Raw genomic sequence first — 25,332 nt, 5'->3', positions numbered from 1 at the left:
TGGTATATGGCATAACGAGATTTAAAGAAGACCGTTTGAAATGACATTAATAGACATTTAAAATATCATTAACTTGGTACTAAAATATGGGTTAAATCCTCATTTTATATTTTGGTCAATACTACGAATATTAAAATATTTGAAATATCAAATCAAGTTGATTTAACTAATATTGTGTAAAATAGTTAGTTACTCATTAGCAATATTGTGACTTAATCAAATAATAGCGTATAAATTACTTATTATTTATTTATATTAATTATTTTTTTCTAATAATTAACAATCCAAATAGAATCATAAACACTAAACAAAACAAACCAAATATAACAAACAAATTAAAGTTAAAATCATAATTTTGTAGTACAAAATTATCTCGCGGTGTACCGCGGGTTAAAATCTAGTATTTATATTTAAAACAAACATATGTTCCGTTTTGATTGGTTATTAATAAATGTGATTACATGTATATATATAGTAATCTCAAATAAAGTAGTTCCACCCTTATCTTTTAATAGAGTTAACTATCTTTATCATGTGTGGATCTATTTATCACCGGCTGGTGTTAAACAATAAATGAAAACGTATAGTACGAGTTTTTAAGAGTAAAGATAACCTTATAGTTATGAGATCTGCTACGTTATTATTGTTTTCTTATGTTATCATGTTTCTTATTTTGAGTTAGATTCGAGGTACGCACCATATCAATCTCTTACTAGTTCTAATTGTTTAGCAGCAAAAAAATTAGAATTTTTTATTAGATGAAAAAATTCCGCAACTATAAAAAAAGGAATTCCTATAATACCATATATAGTACTGTGTTGTACGATTCTAGTTTTTTTTAAAAAAAAAATAATAATTACAGTGTCTTGTGGTTCATATACTGTATTGTTATATATGTAACATAGATGGAAGCTCAAAAGACGAAAGTCTGTAAGATACGTGAATCATGGCTAGATCGATTTCACAGGTGTAACGGTGACAAGAAAAAGAAAGAGGCTGAATGTGTAGCAGCTTTTGCGTCTGATAAAAAAAGCATTTCAATGCAGTTGTAAAGAACATTATGAAGAACTTTACTGCACTTGTAATACTCCATGCTAAGTTTTACTTTTTTTGTGGACAAACATTTGCTTTCATTCCATTAAAGAAGAGAACAAATACAGAACAAGGAGGATTTTGAGAATCCATTGTTTAAAACAAACTTGAAATGGGCATTCCCCAATGCCAAAACAACAACGCAGCAAAGATAAACAAGGTAGTTAAGGTTAATCGACAATTGATTCTTGAGAGCTTTGAGCCAAAATCTATGAAGCATTTTGGTACATGTGGGGTCAAAGATTATCAATACTTCTTCCATGATGGATGAAGAGATTGCCACTGTCGTAATAATGTGACGAAGTAGCGTTGAGTAAAGGGGCAAAGCTGTGAATCTCGCCGGCGTGAGAAGAGCTACACAGTGTAGAGCTTTGACAAGGGTTCGAGCAGGGGTAGAGATGCTCTGATGCTTGAGGTGGTTTGCTAGTTTCTCCGAGGCATGAGAACTGGACTTGGACAAGCCATAGCCATAAAAAATGCTCTGACAAATTGGAATCGGGAACCAAATACCATACAAACTCAAACAATAAGGTTCATAAATCAAAGCCCTAAGGGATACTTTTACTAGGGTTTTTCAGAAGATGGAAGCTCCGCCATAGTAACAACAGTGAATTACTTCTACGATGGATTCCATAGGGATCATAATTTTGACCACACCGTCGACTAGGTTTTGACTTCAACAATTGAGATATGAGAGCATACCTGGGATTAAAAGGATTTGGACTTGAGGGACACCTAATGGGCTTAAGAAGCTGGAGCCTTAATGGGCCAAAAGCTAACTTAAGGTCCACCAAGGGAAACCTTAATCGAACTTTGGCGATCCACGGAGAGAGACTAAGGCGGCTGGCCGGAAATAGTTGAAAGGTTTGCCTTGAACAAGGGCTCATCGGAAGTAAACGATGCATCAATAGTTCGAGATGAGGTTGGTCCGATGTTGAGGCGGAGAGGAAAGAAAACTTACTCGTTCCAGATTGTTTAGCAGTTGCCCCCAGAAGAAGATCGCCTTGCGCCGTCGACGTCTCCCTTGAGCATGGTGCATCTACTGGTCCAAGAGGGATGCCTCCTGCCAGTAACGAAGCCTAGGGTGAGGGTTCTTCAGGGGTGATGTGAAGTACAGATCAAGAAAATTTCAGATCCGAAAGGAGATCTGATTTTTGTAACTCGTTGACTTGCAGATGCTTCTGTTTTGATGCTGCAGATAAAGGTTGGGAGAGGGAGTTCACCAGAAACCGCCTCTGTCTTTTGATTGATAAACAACCGGGATATAAATGGTTTAAAAGAGCTTGAAAAGCTTGAAAAAAGGAAAAAAACTGGGGGAAATCTTAAACATAAAGAGAATAAGAGCATAATCTTGAAGCATAAGGGAGTGACGGTTAAGTTTTCCCGACGCCGGTGAGCCGAAACTCCACCAGCGCCGAAAGAGTTAAATAACATTGCCTTAGAGAGTTACAATATCTCTGATCTCTTTCTATTTATTTTATCTATAATCCAAAAATTGCTAAGTTTTACTATACCTTCACAATGAAATATATAATACAATAAGAGAAAACAGTGGGTGGTTACGTTGACAAATTAAAAAAAAATAATACATGAGTGAAAATAAATGTCGTATCAAATTTTCATACTTTTTACTTTGTTAAAGTCAATGCAATTATTTGTATCCCCTAAATAATAAAACGGAAGTACAGAACTGTATTTTGTAGAATATATAATTTTAATAAGTTGGTTACAAATAGGTTATAGATTAATTGATATATTAATTGGTTACAAGTTAAATTGAGAGTACAACCTTAATCGTTTCCGAAAATTTTAAATGGGATATTCCAAATTGATAGATTAATTTGTTACCAAAAATCTTAAAGAGAATATTCTAAATTGATAGATTAATTGGTTACAAGATAAATAGTGGGTGCAACCAAAATTTATTTTCGGAAGCACGTTGTTTCCAAAAAACTAAAAGAGAATATTCCAAATTTATTTTCGGCAGATTTTATTACTAAACCACATTGTTAACAAACTTATTAAAATAATAAAAATATACTATGAAGCATACAAAATGAATAAAATCTTGGAAATTTATAACACTTAATCGTGATTTCTGAAATCTTATTCTCCAATTGAAAATAAAATTTTAATGAGAATCTTCCAAATTTTTAATATAAATCATGCAAATCTCCTTTCACCAGAATACATTATTCATACAGAAAACACAATAATAAAATAAAAATGATAATGGTTTCTCATTTTACCATGCTAAACCGTCTGAAACCCTACAAAAATTCATGGTGTATTCAAGCTAAGATACTGCATACTTGGACACATTATTCCAAGGATGTTGGTATGTCATTCGAGATGATTTTGTCGGATCAAGATGTAAGTGCTAGATAGGCTATGATTTTAGCATATAATTTTATTGCATAATATTTTATCTAAAAAAATACTAAAAACAATCATATAAATTATATTAATAACATTTATATAAAAGGAATTTCAACCCATGCTCTAGCACGGTCCTAATATAGTATTATGTATTAATTATGTATTATTTGAAATACCAAATGACTAATGTCTCTTCTTCTTAATTAAGTAACCATATAAATATGTGGACACATTGGTGCAGAGTTGATACAATCAATGTTATCCCCTCATTATTAATTGGGAAGTGCTTTACAAAAACAACCTTAGTAATTATTCTAGTTATGAGATATAGTATTTTTAAGCAATATGTAGCAGGATAAAACGATTTGAGTAATTATTGGTAATTTTTAGGAACTGCAACTATTCAAACGCAAACGTAACGAAAAACCAAGCAAGTCCTTAGTGATTCTCTACTACCTTGTACGTACTCGACCTAGATTGCTAGTATTAACCAATTGATAAAAGAAACCAAATAATTAGCGGTTATACAATTTTTTACCAAAATATTGTTCCTAAGTAGTTGCGATACAAAAAAAAAAAAAAAAAAGTAGTTGCCGTGCGATACAAAACAAAATAATAATAAAAACTAGGATATATCCTGTGCTTAAAGCACGGATCAACATTAAAAAAAAATTATAATATAATAAAAAAAATTATTGTTTTTTTAAAATTTATTTTGTTTGAAAGAATATTTATTTTTAATTGTTATGTAAATCTATTAGTCTATTTGAATACTAATTATTTTAGAATATTATAGTATTTTATTTTTGACATATTATTACAGTTTTATATTTTTTTTTTGTTGTATTTGCATCATTATTTTGTGAAATATAAAATAGTAATTTTAATATTATAATTGTGAGCAAATAAAAACTATTAATTTATCATCTATATAAATTTAGTTTTACCAACCCGCCAATGTGAAAATTAAAACACACATTTTCATACATTGAGTAATATATCTTCGTTTTAAAAAATTCAAATCACAACATATATATGCAGAAAAATATACATTTTATTAATTATAAGTAATATATGAAAATTCCAAACAATTTGTAAATAAAATAAAATAAAGATGATAGGAGAATCATAATTTGAAATCTTAACAAAATCTTCCAATTTAGTTATTGAAAATAATTGTACTGTATACTTAGATATAAAATCTTAGTTTTTAAAATTCTGATTGGTTTATATATTTTTAAAAAATAATAATTAGTAATTACGTCCATAACTTATTAGAGAAAGAAAATATTTTTTTAGATTTTCTTAGATTTTTTAATATTTGATATGTGAGTGTTTTTATTTTAATTAATTATATTTATTTAAATTAGTTAATTAAGCTTAATTATTTTTTTCTAATGGTAATTGAATGTAATGTTTTACACATTTTAAGGTTAGTTTCATATTTGTACTTCTCAATTAATATAGTAGGATATAATTCTTGTCAGTTATCGTTACATATTTTATCTTTTTAACTATTACCTTACAATTCTTTTTGAAAAATGTATTTCACAGGTAAAAGTGATTTTCATTAACGACAAAATTTAATCCGAAACGAAGAGAAAAAAAACAATTACACAAATGAAAGCCGTGCCATTAAATATCATTTGGTTATTTTTCTCATAATAAAAAATATTATAAAAAAAATTAATAATATGTCATATATATTACAATAATAAATGAAAAGATGTATATGCATTAGTGGGTGCATTTGAAAGTTTGTACAAATATTGACAGGGGTCAAAACCCCAATTTTAGCAAGCTATATAACCAAATTTAATCAATTTATACTAAAAATGTGTAATGTATTGATTTTATAAGAGTCATATAACCCTAATTGTGTGAGGAACATTATTAAAAAAAATATGCTTCATTCAAAAACTAGGTCCCACGTATGAAAAGTGGAAAAATAATTCTTATAAATAGTAAAAAAATTGTGAGAAAGAAAAAGAAATATGAAATTTGTTAGAACTACACTTTTTCATATACCTCTATTCAAAAGTACTCCTTTTTTACCATTTTCATTTTTGTTCTCTTTTAATTTTTAATGACCATTTTACTCTTACATGAAAATTAATTTAAGCACTAAAAAAAAAAAAAAATTTCCCGCCACAAAATATTTCTGACATATTTTCCCGCAAATTTTTTTTTCCGCCAAAACTATTATTTCAAAAAATATTTACAAAGCTTTTATAAGGTTTTTAAAAGATTTCCAACCTTGTAAAAGCGTTTAAAAAGATTTTAAAAACGTTTACAAAGTTTTTAAGATTTTTAAAATTGAAATTTTTTTGCAGGAAAATCCAATTTTATAATTTTGGCGGGAAAAAAAAGTTTTTGCGGGATTTTTTTTTTATTTTTTGGCGGGAAAGTTTTTTAATTGTGATGATTGTACATTTTTGCTGTCACAAAAAAAAAAAGATAATTTGATCATTTTATATATAAAGAAGAGTAGTTTTAAAAATGTGATATTTAAAAAAAAGAACATGAAAAAAGAAGTATTTTTGAGAATGACCCAAACAAATAAAAACATACTTTCACGTTCTTTTCCATACAATAGACACCAATTGGAGTTATAAGCGCAAAATACGGTGAAACCACTATCTTTTAATAGAAATCAACTATTAATATCGTTTGTTTGGATATATATATATATATATATGATCGTTATTGGAAAAAGAAGTAGTATTCTAATATAACTTTGTGTATACATTACGAGACATATTTGTTTGATCTGCTACATTTTAAGCAATGAGATCTGCTACGTTGTTCATGTTTTCTTGCGTTATTATGTTATTCGTTTTGAGTCATTTTCAAGGTAATGTATCAGCTTTGTGTTTAATTTTAATTGGTTAATTACTTGTAAAATATGAATTAATTGCGAAAATTTAGTTGAATTAAAGAAAAAAGGAAAGAGGTTTACATCAACAAAAAAGGGAAAGAGGTCTAAACCATGGTTTAGTTTCAAAGTTGTTGCGTCTCCAATTGTTTATATAAATGTCTTTTGGTTTATATAAATTGATAGAGATGGATGCTCGGAAGCCAAAACTGTGCAGGGTGGATTATGGCTGGAAAAATCGATCGTGTCCCGTTCGCTCGAACGAACGTAACGATGCATGCGTAGCAGCTTTCAAAGAGAAAGGGCAACATGTTTTTGGATGCAGGTGTAGTGTAGTAAGTGATCAAGGTCTTATTTGCTTATGTAATACTCATGCTTGCTAAATATTGTTATAGCTAGCTCCATATATATACTCAAAAATATACTATTTCTTAACCCATTAATAGATAATAATAAAAGCTATGGAAGCTTTTGACATGAAACATGTAATGAAAAGAGTTTTTATGAATAAAATTAAAATATGTTTAAAATAAAACATGAAAATTATATTCTCAAATGATGAGATAATCTGTTGTTGCCAATTAAAATTTACCTATATTATACAGTCAATAAGAAACAATTCTGACATCATCAATCAACATAAGAAATATCACTTTTTAAAAAGATTGTTTTTGTATATATATATATATATATAATAATATAACTGATTTTAAGACACATATAATCTCAGATACAGTAAAACATCTATAAAAAAACTTATTTACTACAAATATTTTTTTTTTCTTTTTCCTTAAAACAAATAACTGATCAAATCAAATAAGGTGACCACTTAGCTCAACACCACCCTTGTCTTCTACAGTTCTTTACCCATCCTAAAAAAATACTATATTTTAGGACTTAATTATGTAGTACATACTAAAATACGCCATTTTTCAATGTACAATTGATTTTTAATGATATTTAAACTATATATTATTTTCTTTTGTCATCAGTTTAAATTACTTAGTATAATCTAAAAATGTGAATTCGGACAACATCCTCCTATCGGATATCCTAACATGAAAAATCGACGTTCCAAGATCCGGAAGGGAACTCCGGATATTAATTTTCGTATCGGATCTGGTCTCGGATCCCAGGAATTTTGGTAGGCATCGACGCTGGGGTTGTAATATGAAGCGTTGATTGTGTAGGGGTTATCCCGGAAAGATTTATTATTTCGAAGGATCTTTATATATATATATATATATTTTTTTTTTTTTTTTTGTTGCAAATATACGTTCTCTCTGGCATATTTTTTAAAAGGTCAGGAAGTTTCAAAGTGGATAAAAACTGAGACAGAACCGAATCCATCCATAAAGAGACAACAGAAGATCTAATCTCTATCGACCACATATACACTTTAGTCTCTTCGCCAATGGCTTCTCTGAAGCTTACACCTTCTTCTTCTCCAATCTCCATCCCTAAGGTTGGTGTTCCTTGCTCTAGGAAAGGAGTTTCATTTCTTGTAAAAGCTGAGCATTCTTCGTCTTCCTCTTCTGATCTTCAAGGTTTGTTGCGATTTCTTATTAAATTTTGTAGGGTTTCGTTTCAATTCATCATAATTTCTCTCCAGATTCTGCTGCCCTGATGGCAGCTAGAAAAATGAATCTTTATTTTTTTTTTGTTTTACCATTTACAAAGTTTGTGTTTTTTAATTTTATTTTCAGGTAAACGTCAGAGACGTCTGGTTGTAACGTTTGGTATTGTTGCTCCTTGGATCTCATTGCTAAGTAGAGCTCCAGTATCATGTAAGTTTTGATTTTCTCTAATCCTATCTTAGTTTCCAGATTTTGCCTTTTGACACTATTTTTTTTTATATTTTATTTTTGCATTATATTTGTGAAATGTGTTATCCTAAGAGGATTGATATATATGACTCAGTTGCTGCAGAAAGCAAAAAAGGATTCCTTGCTGTCTCTGACAATAAGGATGCTTATTCGTTTATCTATCCATTTGGGTGGCAGGTATCATTGTGATCTTCCTTAGTTAAACTACCTACCGCGCCGACCCATTTACAGAAAATACTTACTAGTTATAACCACCTCGTTTTGAATATTGGGTTCTAGGAAGTTGTGATTGAGGGTCAAGACAAGGTATACAAAGATGTTATTGAGCCGTTAGAAAGCGTTAGTGTGAATTTGATCCCAACTAGCAAACAGACTATTAAAGAATTTGGCCCTCCCAAGCAGGTACTGTATGTTACGTTCCATTGGAATGTTACATTCTTCTCTTCTTATTTTGGTTTTAAATTCTCTCAAAATGTTTGAACTTTGTGTCTGGTCACAGATCGCTGAAACACTGATAAAGAAAGTTTTGGCCCCTCCAAATCAGAAAACAAACCTTGTTGATGCATCAGAGGTTTGCTCCTTTGAGATAACCTTTCAACTACTACATTGAGTATTGAGGCTCTTAAGTGTAATTATATAGAGAGTGGTTTTGTCTCAATTGATGCAGCATGATGTTGATGGGAAGACTTATTATCAGTTTGAGTTCACTGTTCAGGCTAGAAACTACACCCGCCATGCCCTCGGTGTAATCACTGTGTTTAATGGTACCTATCATCTCCATGACTTCACAATGATATCTGATTTTATTTTTTAGTTGGATTTTCGAAAGAGTCATTGGTGACTGGCGTGCTGCTGTGCAGGAAAATTCTACACATTGACGACGGGAGCAAACGAGAGGAGGTGGGAGAAGATGAAAGATAGGCTTCACACTGTGGTAGATTCCTTCAAGATCACTGTTTGAAAATTATCAAGTTTGGTTTGGTTATCTCTTGTTTTGAAAAGGCCCATTTCTTGTATTTTTGTGCATTCTTCTTCTCTTAACAATATTGTTTTTTCCTGTAAGTGAGATTCAATACTCTTGACTTACCTATTACGTACCCCTCTCTCTCTCTCTCTCTGCTTTTTAACCTAACTTCATTTTCACAACATATATAGTTTGGCCAATTTGATCTCCTATCACAATCTGAACCACAGTTTTGTATAGCTTTAGCTAGTAACCAAAAAGGGCTTATAAATTGTGATGTTACAGTCAGAAAACGAAACAGAGTATTGATATTTCAGATCGTTTCCAACTATGGTATATGATATTTTCTCTGTTTGCACTCCAAATCCTCACTTGGCTTGAAGCTTTTGTAACTCTTCCCACTGTCATTTCAAGAGCAGCCACATGGAAGGTATAATCTCTTTCAGTCAAATGACCACGCATATCGTGTATTCGACCGGGAGCGATATATCAGCTGCAATGCAAATACATAAGAGTGCCACTGCCAAGAAAAATTTGTTTCCATTCAGAAATCTACTTGTAATTGATGCGCAAGACAGGGCCTTACACTGTTCCTGTAGACAGATGCTCATGTGTGTCTAAGTGTGTTTTTATCATTACTTAGCTTTGCCAAACTAGAGGAGATGACGTTTCTATGTTGAGATCCATATCAAGCAGCCTTTAGACCCATCATGAAAAAAAATGTTTTCTCTCTCGCTATGCCAATTGCCAAAGCAAGTCTCCTTCCTTGATGACCATTCTATTTTTATTCTCAAGCTTTGGGGCTTACACTGTTCCTGTAGACAGATGCTCATTCCATTCTTAGCATTCATGTCACTAAATAGCTATACATGCTTCTTAGTCTTTAACAAAATATGGACCACACCACATAGTGCACCAGCTGGACAGTATTACTATTTTCCCCAACTCAGACCAATAGCAATTGTTCATTTTCAACGCAGCATCCATAGAATTTTCAATTTTTACCATTGGCGGATCTAATTTTCACATGTGGCGGATCCATTATTTTCAGAACTTGAAATTAAACTGACTGTTTCATTCTCTTTTTAAAATTAGCATTCGCGTTTTTCATCAATAGCTCTTTGACATTCTGATTAATACAGTTATGTTTTATAAATAAAGAAGTTGATAATTAGCTCACCAGTAAAAATTTATCTTCAAGCAAGAAAAACGGACCCAAAAAAATCCATAGTCGCATTGACCGTTTAGCTTAGCAGAACCAGCTCTTCTGTGTTTGACGGCACAGTACAAACACATGACAAAGCACTGCAACGGCAACACAAAGATCAAAAGATCTCACCAAAATCATTGGAGGAACCCAAAAAAAAAAAAAAAAAAAAAAAAAAGGCGGAAGAAAATTATTTTCTTCTTCTCCGCTTCCATATCTTTTTCATCTAATACAAAAAAAAAAAAGAAGAAAAGCTTAGAACAGATCCAGAGCTAATTTTAGCTATTAAAACCAAAAAATCGAAATCCCTAAAAAATCTCTAAATCTAGGGTTTTTTTTCTTCTTCTTATACACAGAAGGTGAGTCGTCGTGGTGAGCTCCTTCGGGGACTCCAAAGATGATGATCTCCAGAGGTTTATTCGGATGGTCTCCACCTCATATGCAACCGTTAACTCCAGTCTCTGAAGTCTCCGAGCCTCCCGAGTCTCCTTCTCCTTATCTCGACCCTGGTGCTGAGTCTGGTGGTGGTGGCACGGGTACGGCGGCGGCGCAAGCGCAAGCGGACGCTGATGAAGAGATTGATGAGCTAGACGAGGTTGAGCCACCTCCTGCTGCTGTTCCTTTCTCTCAGCTCTTCGCTTGCGCTGACCGTTTCGATTGGGTGCTTATGATTGTTGGCTCCGTCGCTGCTGCTGCTCATGGTACTGCGCTTATTGTTTACTTGCATTACTTCGCCAAGATTGTTGAGGTTCTTGCTTTCTCTAATGATTTGGGTCACCAGAGATCTCGGGATCAGTTTGACCGCCTCGTCGAGGTTAGTTTCGCTTTTGACGATTTACCTCCGAATTGGCTTTTTAGTTTATTATTATTATGTGTGTTGTCAAGAGTGTTTTGAACTGTTTAGCTTCAGTTTCCATTATTGAAAGCATTGATACGAACCAGCCATCTCAAGTTACTTGTGCTCATTTGTGCAGCTTTCATTGACAATCGTCTACATCGCCGGGGGTGTTTTCATTTCTGGTTGGATTGGTAAGTTGTTTTTTGCTTAATAATATACATATATAAATGTTTCTTATTTAACAGTCACTCTTACTAAATGTTTCTTATAATAGAGGTTTCTTGCTGGATACTGACTGGAGAGAGGCAGACCGCTGTGATCAGGTCCAAGTATGTCCAAGTACTATTGAATCAGGATATGAGTTTCTTTGATACATATGGTAATAATGGGGATATTGTGAGCCAAGTGCTGAGCGATGTCTTACTCATTCAGTCAGCTTTAAGCGAAAAAGTATGTCTGTCCAGCTCCCTTTATATTGACTACTCTGAGTTTTCTCGTTCATATCTTTTCTTTTTCACTGTGAGTGATATGCTATTTCTCTAATCTTCTTCCTGTTCCTGGACTTTGCAGGTTGGAAATTATATTCATAACATGGCTACGTTTATCAGTGGACTTATTATTGGATTTGTCAACTGCTGGGAAATTGCATTGATTACACTAGCCACCGGTCCTTTCATTGTTGCTGCAGGAGGCATATCAAATATATTTCTCCACAGACTTGCTGAGAACATACAAGATGCATATGCTGAAGCAGCCGGCATTGCTGAACAGGTATTACGATTGATAGGTTTATTAAGACATTATGGAATTAGCATCAAGATTTTCTCTTCGCCGCAATTTAAAACTTGAAGTTTTTTCCAATATGATCGCTGAATACTTGAAGCATGAAAACTGGAAGCTAAAAACTAACTGTTAAAAGTTTGTATAACTATATTTTCTCACATGCATATGTGCCTTGTTTCCATCGAACTTTCTTTTTCTGCATATTTTGACTTAGAATTATGCTTAGAGAGTTAAGCATCTTTTCTTTTTAGCTCTTATTTAATTAAACTTTTTTAGTTAAGTTCAGAAAATGGTAGGCAGAATCCGAGAGGGTTAAGATTGCACTTAGGCACGAATTTCTAGGTTACTTCAGTAGATACAGTGAGGTTTACCGCGATCAAGAATCAGTTTAGCTTCTGCCAGTTTATGCATGATTACAAGTCGTTTTGTAATGTATACCCTACAGTTCCCATTTTATAGTGCTCCCTTCCGATATTAGTTTATTGCCTCAGTTAGAGTCTGGTATGAATATTCTAATTCTTAGAATGATTTATCTTAAATGTGCAGGCAATCTCTTACATTAGGACTTTATATGCCTTTACAAATGAAACTCTAGCAAAATATTCATATGCAACCTCCCTTCAAGCAACCCTGAGATATGGCATATTAATTAGTCTTGTGCAAGGCCTTGGACTTGGATTTACTTATGGGCTTGCTATATGCTCGTGTGCTCTGCAACTTTGGATTGGACGATTCTTCGTTAACAATGGAAGGGCAAATGGTGGAGAAATCATAGCAGCTCTTTTTGCTGTTATTTTAAGTGGCCTGTAAGCTTTTCTCCGGGTGGAGAAATCTTCCCAGTCTCTACTCTCTACTAACATCATATTTAATACATGTTCGGTTGATGTTAGTATTACATTTACATATATACACATGTTATAACATAGAATAATCTCTTGATTATGCATATTCTGTTGGGCAGGGGTTTAAACCAAGCTGCTACGAACTTCTATTCTTTTGATCAAGGAAGGATTGCTGCGTATAGACTTTTTGAGATGATAACTCGTTCTTCTTCTGTGGCTAATCAAGAAGGAGATGTGCTGGCTTCTGTTCAAGGAAATATTGAGTTCCGGAATGTGTATTTCAGTTATCTGTCACGGCCTGAAATTCCAATCTTGAGTGGATTTTACCTGACGGTTCCTGCTAAAAAAGCAGTTGCACTTGTTGGTAGAAATGGTTCTGGAAAAAGCAGCATCATTCCGTTAATGGAACGATTTTATGATCCAACATTAGGTACTTTGACCTGTAATTTAAGATGCACCACTCACCTGTCCATGGAGAAAATTATGAGCTGACTCCATCTGTGGTTTTCTCTTATGCAGGAGAAGTTCTCCTTGATGGAGAAAATATTAAAAATCTAAAACTGGAGTGGCTGAGAAACCAAATAGGCCTGGTTACCCAGGAGCCTGCTCTGCTAAGCTTGAGCATAAGAGAGAATATTGCATATGGTCGTGATGCTACTCATGATCAGATAGAGGAGGCAGCCAAAATTGCGCATGCACACACATTTATCAGCTCACTTGAAAAAGGATATGAAACTCAGGTAGACATCATTTGAAAAAAGACTGTTATGAAATCCTGTTTTCTTTCAGTTGGTATTCAACATTGAAGTGGGAAATGCCTTGTTTGTCTTTTAGGTCGGGAGAGCCGGTTTATCAATGACAGAGGAGCAGAAAATAAAACTTTCGATTGCTAGAGCTGTGCTTTTGAACCCAACAATTCTTCTGCTAGATGAAGTAACTGGAGGACTAGACTTCGAAGCTGAAAGAATTGTTCAGGAGGCTCTCGATCTTCTGATGTTGGGACGGTCAACGATAATAATAGCCCGACGATTAAGTTTGATTAGAAATGCTGACTATATTGCCGTGATGGAGGAAGGTCAGCTCGTTGAAATGGGTACACACGATGAATTGATAAATCTTGGTGGGCTGTATGCTGAGCTTCTGAAGTGTGAAGAAGCAACAAAGCTTCCAAGAAGGTATGATAGCTTAGAACTTAATTATTAAGTCGTGTAGTAGTCATGTGGCAGACTATATGTTTGGGCATTTGTTTTCTGTTGTTATAATCTCTAGGAGTGTGAATTTTCTGGTGCTTACTTGTGAAGGAAATTTTATGTTGGTCCAGGATGCCAGTTAGGAACTACAAGGAGTCTGCGGTGTTTCAGGTTGAGAGAGACTCGTCAGCTGGCTGTGGCATCCAAGAACCATCATCACCCAAAATGATCAAGTCTCCATCTCTTCAGAGAGGTAATGGTGTGTTCCGTCCCCAGGACCTGTGTTTTAATACTGAAGAATCACCTAATGATCATAGTCATAGCCCTGCACCTGAGAAAGTGGGGGAAAATGGCTTGCCTCTGGACGATGCTGATAAAGAGCCAACTATCAAAAGGCAAGATAGTTTCGAGATGAGGTTACCAGAACTTCCTAAAATTGATGTTCAGTGTCCCCGTCAAAAATCAAACGGTTCAGATCCTGAGTCCCCTGTTTCACCCCTTTTAACATCCGATCCTAAAAACGAGCGTTCTCATTCTCAGACGTTTAGTCGTCCTCTTAGTTTTTCTGATGACACTACAGCAAATGGTAAGCCGGCTAAGGATGCTCAACACAAGAAGTCACCTTCATTTTGGAGGTTGGCACAGCTTAGTTTCCCAGAGTGGCTTTATGCTGTATTAGGGAGTCTTGGTGCTGCCATCTTTGGCTCTTTCAATCCTCTTCTGGCTTATGTCATTGCGTTGGTAGTGACAGAATATTATAAAAGCAAAGGAGGCCACCTACGCGAGGAGGTTGACAAATGGTGTTTAATCATTGCATGCATGGGGATTGTGACAGTTGTTGCCAATTTCTTGCAGCACTTCTATTTTGGCATAATGGGGGAGAAAATGACGGAGAGAGTTCGGAGGATGATGTTCTCAGGTATTGGAAATTTTTTATTAATTTTAATCTACTTCACCACATTTTAACTATTTTTACTTGCCTCAGTTCATTAATTTTCCTGATATTACAGCAATGCTGCGTAACGAAGTTGGATGGTTCGATGATGAAGAGAACAGTCCAGATACCTTATCAATGCGTTTAGCAAATGATGCTACTTTTGTCCGAGCTGCCTTCAGCAACAGGCTTTCAATATTTATTCAAGATAGTTTTGCCGTTATTGTTGCTCTTCTTATTGGGTTGCTGCTTGGTTGGCGTTTGGCCCTTGTTGCATTGGCAACTTTGCCAATACTCACACTTTCTGCCATTGCTCAGGTTTGCATTGTTCCATCTAGAAATTTTTTTGAAATTTATTATTATATTTTAGTCAGTTTGTGTTCATTATCATGTGTTTCTGATTTTGCAAACCTTCAAATTCAAGTAGAGATTTAGCATGTAGCTCATTTTATTTTCCTCATTCTCAATGCACGTAGCTCAGAAATGTTTGTTTATTCAGCCGACACAACATTCTAACCATCACCAAAACGATTTTGCAGAAACTGTGGCTTGGCGGATTCTCAAAGGGCATACAGGAGATGCATAGAAAGGCATCTTTAGTCCTCGAGGATGCTGTTAGAAACATCTACACTGTTGTTGCTTTCTGTGCTGGTAACAAAGTGATGGAACTGTACAGGATGCAGCTCCAGCGGATACTCAGACAGAGCTTTCTCCATGGGATGGTTATTGGTTTTGCGTTTGGTTTCTCGCAGTTTCTTCTTTTCGCCTGCAATGCGCTCCTCCTATGGTGCACTGCGTTATCTGTTGACCGCGGATATATGAAATTATCCACAGCTATAACAGAGTACATGGTTTTCTCATTTGCTACATTTGCCCTTGTCGAGCCATTTGGATTAGCACCGTACATCCTCAAGCGACGTAAGTCTCTCATTTCAGTTTTTGAGATCATAGATCGAGTCCCTACAATTGAACCAGATGATAACTCTGCTCTCAAACCGCCTAATGTCTACGGAAGCATTGAACTGAGGAACATCGACTTCTGCTACCCAACTCGACCCGAGGTACTTGTGCTGAGCAACTTCAGTCTGAAAATCAGTGGCGGACAGACCGTAGCTGTGGTTGGCGTTTCGGGTTCTGGAAAAAGCACTATAATCTCACTAGTAGAGAGATACTACGACCCAGTTGCTGGTCAAGTCCTACTAGATGGGAGAGACTTGAAGTTGTATAATTTGAGATGGTTGAGAAGCCACATGGGTTTGGTTCAGCAAGAACCCATAATCTTTTCCACAACAATCAGAGAGAATATCATATATGCAAGACATAATGCGAGTGAAGCTGAGATGAAGGAAGCAGCAAGAATTGCAAATGCTCACCATTTCATCAGCAGCTTACCTCACGGTTACGACACACATATCGGGATGAGAGGCGTGGAACTTACCCCGGGACAGAAACAGAGAATAGCGATAGCGCGGGTAGTGCTGAAGAATGCTCCCATCATCTTAATAGATGAAGCAAGCTCGTCTATCGAATCTGAATCGAGCCGGGTTGTGCAGGAGGCTCTTGACACATTGATAATGGGGAACAAAACAACGATTCTAATTGCACATAGAGCGGCTATGATGAGACATGTGGATAACATTGTGGTTCTCAATGGAGGGAGGATAGTAGAGGAAGGTACACATGATTCTTTAACAGCAAAGAATGGATTGTATGTCCGTTTGATGCAACCACATTTCGGTAAAGGTTTACGCCAACATCGACTAATATAGAGTTTGAGGCTCTCTCGATGATAGAAATGATTTTGGCATCTCTGATCAATAATTCCCGGGAGGGACAGCTAAATGCTAAAAAGGATTTATACAACCACGGTTAGTTCTGTAGCAGATAGTGCCTGTAGATGTAGATTTCCATGGTGTTCGACCTGCGTATTCTTTTTTTGGAGACGAAGCTTCAGAAGTAGGTCATGGTCATTGCTTCGTTCTCCAAGGTACTGTATATCGATTTTGTTCATTGAATCCGAAGATTTTAGAAGGGTTGGTAAATCATTCGGGAAAATGTTTATTTTGTCTTTTCCTTTATTTTTTGTGCTGGTTTGATCTTGTAAAAACTTTAATGATGTATGTAAAGTTTCTAAAGTGGTAGAGAATGTGTAAATGTATTCACTTATTATTGCACAAGATATGGGTTTAAAATTCAGAGAGATGAAAAAATGGGCACACCGGGCAATGTATTTCCGGAATCGACAGTGTATGTGTTCCCGGACACATATTGAGAAGAGTCATGAATGAGATAGCGAACAAGAGAGGTAAGCCCGGGATCCACAGTTTGTTGCACCTTTAACGGGACAACACGCCCGGTCACGTTCTTCATCCACTCTTTCTGCAGGAGACTTTCTGTAATCTCTGACTTGAAAAGCCCCGGTGCGATCGAGTTTACTCTGATCTTGTGAACGCCTAACTCAAGTGTCATCATCCTCGACATAGTGTCAACTCCGCCTTTGGAACAAGCACATGCGAGTCCACCGGGCAACAACCCGCGGTGAAGCCCTGCGATCGATGAGATGTTTATCACCGAGCCACCGCGTTTAGCGTCACGCATCATAAGGCACACGTATTTGGAGACTAACCAAGGTCCGGTTAAGTTGGTCCTGAAGACTTTCTCCCACTCATCCTCTGACACATCCAAACTCGTCTTGACCTCGCCTCTGATTCCGGCATTGTTGATCAACACATCGATCTTTTCAAAGATTTCCCAAGCTTCCTTGACCGCTTTTTGAATTGTAGCTGCATCTGATGAAACGTCAAGCTCAACAGCTGCAGCTTGGATTCCAGTTGAGTTATAGCTGTTAATTTCAGAGCAGAGAGAGTTGAGTCGATCAACACGACGAGCTGCTGCGATAATCTTACAGCCAGCTTTAGCCAGATCAAGACAGACCTCTCTTCCTATACCAGAAGAAGCTCCTGTCACAAGAACCACTTTGTCTTTAAGTTCACACCATGGCTCCAATTGCCTCAACACCTGCTTCTCCCCAAAACAAAAAACAAACAAAAAAATCAAGTAATTTCAGATTACATAGACAGAAGAAACACACGATCGATAATCTCCATGGAATCATATGATGAAAAAAGATAACACAAAATCAAAATGCTAATCTCATAATTTTGAAGATAATAGAAGAAAAAGAAAGATGGGACATGAGAGAAAAGTATCTCACAGTTTGATGATTGCTCATATTTGTTTATCTGTCTTCGATGGATAAAGAGAAGCCCATAACATAGCCTTTATATATACAAAAATAAAAGAGTGTCAAAGAACAATACCATACTCCCAATTTAACATGTTTCACATAAGATGTTTTAGCGAACCCATATGTTAAAATACCGCGGTTCTAAAGACAAGACACCAACTCGAACACGTTCCCACAACAGGACGGTTTGTGCCCAATCCGTAGTTTTTAGGTCCCAATGAATATCATCCTTTCATTGCATATTATAAGAAGCTTAGTGCAATCATCACCAGATAACGTGGCTTAACAGATTCGTGTAACCCATCGCAAACTTATTATTAGGTTTTGATGATTTTATTTACCGACTATCAATCAATACCCGACATTAGGAGACTCAATGATGTTTCCTCTCTTATTTTGGCAACAAGCAAATAAACAATTCATATATGTATATACAGTATTGTAACGTTTTATAACCACGAATTTCTCGCGTACAGATTGGTAGTGCTCGGGCTCCACAACGGAGTGTTCAGTACTCTATCATTCAAAAATACCTAAATAAATTTATAATAAGATATGAAGACAATTGAATTTTGAGTTGGTTTAAAACTAAACCGGGATCATAGAGGTAGAAGAATAAAGAAAGAGATTGGAACAAGAACTAAAGAGAAGATACGGACTCATCAACAAATACCAAACCTAATAATCTTCGAATCCAAAGATAAAAAAGCATATAACAAAAGATAATATCTTAATTTCTCTAGCAAAACTGGAGACTATGGAAAAAGAAAAAGCAGAAGTCTGTTTTCAACCCGATAAAGTGAAATCACAGAGCTGACAGATGGATGAGATTTAGATGATCCCGATTTTGTTAGCCACGTCCAAAGCATCATAATCAGGAGTCAACCTCACATACGCTTTCTTCGTTCCATCGGGCCTGTAACAAAAAGATACATTATATAACATCATCTCTTCAAGTAAAAAAAACGAAAACTAAAGTGATGTTTTCAGTTTTCCAAGTGTGTTTTTACCTAATGAGGGTGTTGACTTTCTTGGTCTGAATGTCATACATCTTCTTGACAGCATCTTTGATCTTCTTCTTGTCAGCACGGATGTCAACAATGAAGACTAAGGTGTTGTTGTCTTCGATCTTCTTCATGGCAGACTCGGTAGTGAGAGGGTACTTGAGGATCTGGTAATGATCCAATTTGTTCCTTGGCGTCGCACTGAGTCGTGGGTACTTGGGATTCCTAGGAATGCTCAATGTCTTTGGCCTGTGGAAAGTCACCTTTGTCCTGATCTTCTTAGCAGACTTCTTAATGATCTGGCCAGATTTCACTGCTTTGGCAGCTTTCAAGGCCTTGGCCTTAGGGTCGGCCTTCTTGGTGACATCAACTGCAATAAACAATGGAGCATTGAACCAATTTGAAAAACTGAATTGTAAAACCTGAATTTGTATATGAACTATTCACGAATGCATATACATTTTAAACAACCGTCATAATCCCAAAAAACATTATGTTCAATACCATATCAAAGCTCAGACTCATTTCTAAAAAGACAGATCATAAAAAAAAGTTTTGCAAATCACAGAGAAACAAAGCACAAGATCAGATGAAACCATAACAGAGAAAGGTCACATCAGCACGAGAAAGAGAAGACGTAATGATCAAAACACGATATATTAACAGAGCCAGGCAAGAATCATACATTTCAGAAAGCTGTTCAGTTACAGTATTGGATATTGATAAATAAGCAATCGTGAATAGCAGCATACTTTGATGACGATTTGGAATCAAATTTACTAATCAAAGTAACAAGAAACAAAGCAGATAACAACGGAAAAAAAAAAAAAAAAAAAAGGCCTCACCTTTAGCTGGAGCCATTACTCAAAGATAGATCCTTTCAACGAAATCTGCAAAAACCCAGAAAATCAAATCAGTAAAGAAAATGATAGCAATTGAAAGCTGAGAAGAAGGGGTTAGAACGGGAGATCGAGAGTGATGAGAAGGACGAACCTGAGCGGCGAAACAGAAGAAACCCTAAAAAATCAGCAGCTTCGAAGTCGCTCTGAGGTTTTTTTATTTATTTGTAAAGGTGAAGTGAAAATGAAATCAAAGAGTAAACCCTAGATTGATTCCATTTTGGGCCTTGAATACAGTAATGGGCTTCTTTTATATGAGCCCAATTAGAAACTAGGTTAAAAAATTGATGAAGTGATGAAATTTACTACAAGAAGATTTTGTGAACGTATTCATTGTACAAATAGAAACTGAAACTAAAAAGTAAAAAAACCAAGATTGGGACATCAAACTGTTGATGCTTATTCTAACCAAATCCTTCTTTAATTTTGAGTTTTAGAAAAACATGTCTCATGAATGGAATAAAATCTACATGTACAGTAGACACACCAATTGAGGCCTTGAGGAGAAACAGAAATGACATTTTGTTTGGTTTTACAGTTTTACAGTTTTAGAGAGAGAAAAAAAGAGAACTTTGTGCAAAAACGAAATTGGAGGGCAAGGAAAACAGTAGTAAAAGAAAAGGACTTAATGTGATAGAAATTGGAGTTAAGTGTTTAAGAAGGTAATTATTCAATTAGACTTCAAAACCTACAGAGTTCTTTACTTGAATAAACGAAAAGGAAAAGTTTAACAAAAAAAAAACTATTGTGGCTGAGCTGTATTTGTAAACATTTGTAACAAGTCCATTATCTAAAATCCTCATAAAGCCCTACCTTACAGTTTTATATCTGATAATGCTAACAATGGCCCTTGAGGACTTAATGTGATAGAAGTTGTTTTTTTTCCTCACTGTACAAGAGAGCTGTTTCCCTCCTTCCAACATCAACTTCCATAAGCACAGAGAGAAAGCTCTCTGCATCAGACGTTAAACAGAAAAAACAATAAGGTTTATGAGAATTTTGTAAACCGATCATTCGAGCTTTTATGTTTTTTGTTCCAACCATCCTCAACTCAAATCAATAATAATAAGACAGCAAATAAACATAATCCATAAGTGACGATCAAGATGGGATGAAATTGTAAGGAAACAGTATTAGGAACTGCGTTCAGATAAATTTCTCACCTAAGCTGAATGGAATACTTGGAAAGTATTGAAGTCGAAGGAATCTGTGAAAGAAAAAGAAAAAAAAAAAACAGAGTAAATGTGTAGAACTTGCGGGCTGGTGCTATAGCACACTCAGCAGTGCAAGAAACTCTGTCTGATCCTCAGCTTCCCTAACTATCTGTGAACAAAAAGAGAAGCAAGTTATCAGTTACACACATCAAAAGGATCATAACAAGTTGAAACCATGCAAACACTACAAGATAAATCAGTACATACAACTGCTGAAATCATATGGTTCTATATCTTCAGTAATGAAAGTGCTGGGACTGTAATTTTCATCTTCGAATTTAGTTTGGTTGGATAAGACATGGCGAAGATGACCAAGCAGACTTTAAAACTACTAAAAAATATCAGAGCATCTCAGATTTTGGCAATTACCTTTATAGGGGTATCTTTTGGCAAGTCCATCTGAGACAAAATGGATTCACCAACCTGTATCCAATCAACATTCTCCCCAATGTCCGCCGCTTTGTTGCTATCTATTAGAGAACAGTTGTTATCAAAAGAGAATGACTTTCCTATCCAAATGTACAAAATCCTACTACCCGTTTCTCCTACAGCATCACTTGGCAACGGGATTGCTATAACAGATTCTGAATCTAAGCAACCTCTGCTCAGTTCTGTAATCATCTCCATACTTGGCCACCGACATGCTAAATGCTGGCCCAAGTTATCACCTCCCGATTTGTGTTTATCAGATCTACTGCGACTGATCAAGGATATCATTTCCTTCTGTGGCAAATCTGAATCTGCAGTTCTCTCTTTGCAGTCACTTGCTGTATTTAGATCGCCATTTCTAATACCTTCCAAGTTGAAGACTATGTCAATGTTATCATCCGGGTGTAAAGTAAAAGCAGGTGTGCCTCTGTTGGAATCAACCAAACCTGGTAACTTCAGAGATCCTTTCAGACTACCTCTACGCTCTGCAAGAGAGGGTGAAGCCTTTCTATTTGGCGACGGTTCAATGTAAGGCTGTGGAGAATTATTGACACCACGAGATTCTTTAGGAGAAGTCTGGGATGGAAGGAGAGACAGGCTGGAAAATTTCGGCAATGTCAACGATGGTGGAATAGAAGAAGATCTCAAGGACGAGCGCCCAGATGATTGTGAGAAACTCTTTAAGCTATTGCCTGAATTTGTTGAACATACAGAATCCGGAGAAAGGAAAGGAGGCGATGCAGATGACGATGAAGAAGTTGTTGAGGAAGGTGAGGCTGATGAATGCACGATCATCATCGAATCAGAATAGACCCTCGACAGAGGCGTTTTGGAGACATACCGAAAACCCTTCTCAAACCTTGATGCAAACTTACATTTCAATGAGCTCCAACTGTTTTCCCTAGCAGGAAGATGAGTCTCATGTTCGTTGTTGGATGAAGCTAAAGTTGGCACAAAACCTCCCTCGATGGCTTTCTGGAAAATCTCAAAATCCAGATTATATGCGTCGACCTTCCTGTCACCTGGTTGAATTTTAACCACCGAGCCCCCGATCATAGGTAAAATACTTGCAAAAGCGTCCCAGTAATAAGCAGGCTCATCGCCTTCTCTGACGACCATAATAGGTGCTTCCACTTTCTCATATCGAGCAATCTGACAAACAGCAGCTTTTGCATCTCTTTCCATGATGGTTTCACACTGCCTACCAACCCAAATGTAAATCGCAGAAGGTAAATGAATGATAAATGCACCTCTTGAATCCAGAGAAGACGGGCATGGATCATTCAACAGTTTTGGAACAAGATGCAAAGGATCATAAGGAGAGTGTGGAGACATTCTGTACATCCTAAGTAAGGAAGTAGGGCTAAGCGGGAACGCATGAACCCTCTTTTGGCACTGTAACAATTGGCAAGCAAAGCCCATGTTAGGATCAGCAATACCTCTAGCAGACTTTACATACTGAAATGCATCGTCGAAACTTTGCCCTTCTCTCCACATCAGATATGCAATTACCAACGAGGTAGATCGTGAAACTCCTTGACAACAATGAACAAAGATCCTTCCACTTTGCTCCCTCACGTCTTCAAAGTAGTCAAACACATCGTACAGAATACTAGTTATATCCTCTGACGGACTATCCTGTAACCACAGGGATCTGTAACAAAAATCAGACTTGAAGTATTCCGGACAGATAAAACCAACGCAGTTCAGGATATGCGTGATCCCATTGTTTTTCAATATATTCTTATCTTTTGCCACAGCATCTCCTCCCACGTATATATGGTCAGCAACCTTTGAACACTCTTTATCAAAGTAAGCAATCTTCTCCCTCTTAGCTAGACCAGCGCTCTTATCTGAGACCCGCTGCTGCGTTGATGACAAATCGAGCTTCAATCTCTCCCCGGTTGTTTTGTTCCCGCTAGGTGTTGGTGGATGAGGCCACTCACCAACATCATCCGAACCCGCCTTAGGCCACTCATCTAAGCTCCTCCTAGAAATGGAAAGAGGCTGCAACGGTGGCAAACAAGCTCTAGCCTTGCTGTTGTGATGGGAACGAGGAGTTAAAGGAGGAGGTGGGCATCTACGACCGGGGCCAGAACTGTTAGGACAGGGAATGTTGAGACTTTGCTCCTCACCCTCGGAAACTTGTGATGCAGTCCGTGAAGCAGACCAAGAGGCAGAACGCCAAAACAATTTCTTAGAACCAGGAGGAGGCTCATCATTCCCCATGGCATCCTCTCTTCCCACCATCCAATCTATTTATCTCAGAAAGACTTTAAAAACTTTTATCCCCAACACACACACAAAAATTCCAACTTTGTTCCTCACAACAACATCTACTGTAAACCAAAGATCTTTGCTTCTCCCATATTACTTCAGTGATAAATCCACATCTGATCTAACAATTAACCATCAAGCTCTCTCACGAATCAAATCAGTCTATCCCAGACTTTAAAACCCTAAAACAAAACAAAATAACAAGAGAGAAGAGCCCAGTATCAGATCAAACACGACAAAAGAAGATAGATAAACACGCATAAGAAGGAAACAACTCTGACCATACGATTTCACAATTCAGGAAAGAAAAAAGAGATTATAACCAAATTCAATAAGACCAGAATTAATACCTCGAGAAAGGACGATACAGAAACCTGAATTATTAAAAAAACGGAAACAGAAGAAACTGAGAATCTGAAAAGATGATGACAAAAAGGGGGATGAAGCAATTCTCCTGGGTTGGTTATATATAGAAATGAGAGTTAAAGGAGAGAGATTTGGAACTTACGGAGTGAGGAGGATTAAGAGAGCCGTCAAAGTTTGGATCTTTTTATTTTTTTCTTTAGAGAAGAGAAGAGAGAGAATGGGGGCAATAACAAAAGCTGAAGATTGAAGAAGAAGAAGAAGAAGAAAGAACACAACAAAAGGGAAAGATGGGAAGTGGGAGAAAACAGTAATTTTTTTTTTAATTATACCAAAATAATAATTCGTTTTTTACCTTTTCTATTATTATTTTACTTATTTTTGAGGCATATTATAAAGTAACTGTGACGATTAAATTAATTATTGATAATTATCTCCTGATTTGAATTTTTATAGAAACGCGTTGAAACCTTTGAAACCAATTTTTCAGCATTTTTCATTTATTGCTTGTCAAAAACATAATTAAATTTATTTAGAGTTTCTCATGTTTTAACTCTACAGTTAGTTTCTTTACATGAAAGTAATTACTACTAAGTTAACTTTGGATTTCTTTGGTCAACTATACCTTTTTTTAACATACAAATTAAACCTGCTTTAATTACCATTTTCAGTCTTACTTGTTTAATCAAAGCATTAATTACCATCCAATTCAAAAAAAAATGCTAAATACAAAAAATAACTGCTTCATTTTGAATTTTCTTTTTCTCCAAAATTTATTAAGAAGACTAAAATAAATTTTGATGAATTAAAATAACTTAAAAGCATGATGATACTGATCATTATTGAGTAGACCAGACATTTTTCTTAATAACTTTCCCCCGTGATAATTGACAGTGATGATTGTTGTTTTATTTATTCTCTATTTTTGTCTTGTTTGCAATATTATTATTATTTGTTGTGTCTTTTCAC

At 35.8% G+C, this 25,332-nt stretch overlaps 5 protein-coding genes and 1 long non-coding RNA gene across 11 annotated transcripts; 3 read left to right on the top strand and 3 right to left on the bottom strand.

The window, feature by feature from the left end:
• The first annotated feature begins 6,179 nt into the window (after positions 1–6,179).
• LOC147946139 (uncharacterized) lies at positions 6,180–6,881 on the top strand. The gene is made up of 2 exons (XR_015597497.1): positions 6,180–6,325; positions 6,533–6,881. It is a non-coding gene; the product is annotated as an uncharacterized LOC147946139 (long non-coding RNA).
• A 722-nt stretch (positions 6,882–7,603) lies between these two features.
• On the top strand, positions 7,604–9,262 carry LOC104781413 (psbP-like protein 1, chloroplastic). Its single transcript, XM_010506085.3, has 7 exons — positions 7,604–7,893; positions 8,053–8,133; positions 8,267–8,349; positions 8,452–8,574; positions 8,672–8,743; positions 8,840–8,936; positions 9,033–9,262. The coding sequence occupies exons 1-7, from the start codon at positions 7,761–7,763 to the stop codon at positions 9,131–9,133; spliced, it is 690 nt and encodes a 229-aa protein (XP_010504387.1). The 5' UTR covers positions 7,604–7,760; the 3' UTR covers positions 9,134–9,262.
• Positions 9,263–10,411: 1,149 nt separating this feature from the next.
• Positions 10,412–17,173, top strand: LOC104781409 (ABC transporter B family member 20). Its single transcript, XM_010506080.3, has 11 exons — positions 10,412–11,157; positions 11,318–11,372; positions 11,456–11,631; positions 11,752–11,952; positions 12,511–12,770; positions 12,926–13,236; positions 13,326–13,546; positions 13,641–13,981; positions 14,128–14,915; positions 15,007–15,248; positions 15,470–17,173. The coding sequence occupies exons 1-11, from the start codon at positions 10,741–10,743 to the stop codon at positions 16,697–16,699; spliced, it is 4,242 nt and encodes a 1,413-aa protein (XP_010504382.2). The 5' UTR covers positions 10,412–10,740; the 3' UTR covers positions 16,700–17,173.
• On the bottom strand, positions 17,067–18,474 carry LOC104781412 (uncharacterized). Of its 4 annotated transcripts, none has more exons than XM_010506082.3 (3): positions 18,312–18,474; positions 18,145–18,209; positions 17,067–17,951 (listed from the first exon to the last, which is right to left on the bottom strand). In XM_010506082.3, the coding sequence occupies exons 2-3, from the start codon at positions 18,160–18,162 to the stop codon at positions 17,124–17,126; spliced, it is 846 nt and encodes a 281-aa protein (XP_010504384.2). In that variant the 5' UTR covers positions 18,163–18,209; positions 18,312–18,474; the 3' UTR covers positions 17,067–17,123. The 4 variants fall into 4 exon arrangements, with proteins under 4 accessions (XP_010504384.2, XP_010504386.2, XP_087367600.1 ...); XM_010506084.3 differs by having other exon boundaries at positions 17,067–17,948; positions 18,312–18,464; XM_087511474.1 differs by having other exon boundaries at positions 17,067–17,948; positions 18,296–18,404.
• Positions 18,475–18,818: 344 nt separating this feature from the next.
• Positions 18,819–20,609, bottom strand: LOC104781408 (large ribosomal subunit protein uL23y). The gene is made up of 4 exons (XM_010506079.3): positions 20,175–20,609; positions 20,027–20,071; positions 19,188–19,551; positions 18,819–19,093 (listed from the first exon to the last, which is right to left on the bottom strand). Exons 2-4 carry the CDS (start codon positions 20,040–20,042, stop codon positions 19,009–19,011), a joined length of 465 nt encoding a protein of 154 aa, XP_010504381.1. The 5' UTR covers positions 20,043–20,071; positions 20,175–20,609; the 3' UTR covers positions 18,819–19,008.
• A 124-nt stretch (positions 20,610–20,733) lies between these two features.
• On the bottom strand, positions 20,734–24,731 carry LOC104781407 (protein-tyrosine-phosphatase MKP1). 3 transcript variants are annotated; one of them, XM_010506075.3, is made up of 5 exons: positions 24,509–24,731; positions 24,351–24,414; positions 21,664–24,182; positions 21,244–21,403; positions 20,734–21,033 (listed from the first exon to the last, which is right to left on the bottom strand). In XM_010506075.3, the coding sequence occupies exons 3-4, from the start codon at positions 23,971–23,973 to the stop codon at positions 21,347–21,349; spliced, it is 2,367 nt and encodes a 788-aa protein (XP_010504377.2). In that variant the 5' UTR covers positions 23,974–24,182; positions 24,351–24,414; positions 24,509–24,731; the 3' UTR covers positions 20,734–21,033; positions 21,244–21,346. The 3 variants fall into 3 exon arrangements, with proteins under 3 accessions (XP_010504377.2, XP_010504378.2, XP_010504379.2); XM_010506076.3 differs by having other exon boundaries at positions 24,351–24,374; positions 24,509–24,664; XM_010506077.3 differs by lacking the exon at positions 24,351–24,414 and having other exon boundaries at positions 24,509–24,639.
• Positions 24,732–25,332: the final 601 nt, after the last annotated feature.

This window comes from Camelina sativa, chromosome 4 (assembly GCF_030686135.1).
Source record: "Camelina sativa cultivar CO46 ecotype springtype chromosome 4, ASM3068613v1".
NCBI lineage: Eukaryota > Viridiplantae > Streptophyta > Magnoliopsida > Brassicales > Brassicaceae > Camelina > Camelina sativa.
Note: the sequence above shows the minus strand (reverse complement) of the source record. Positions and strands in the feature narration are given on the sequence as shown.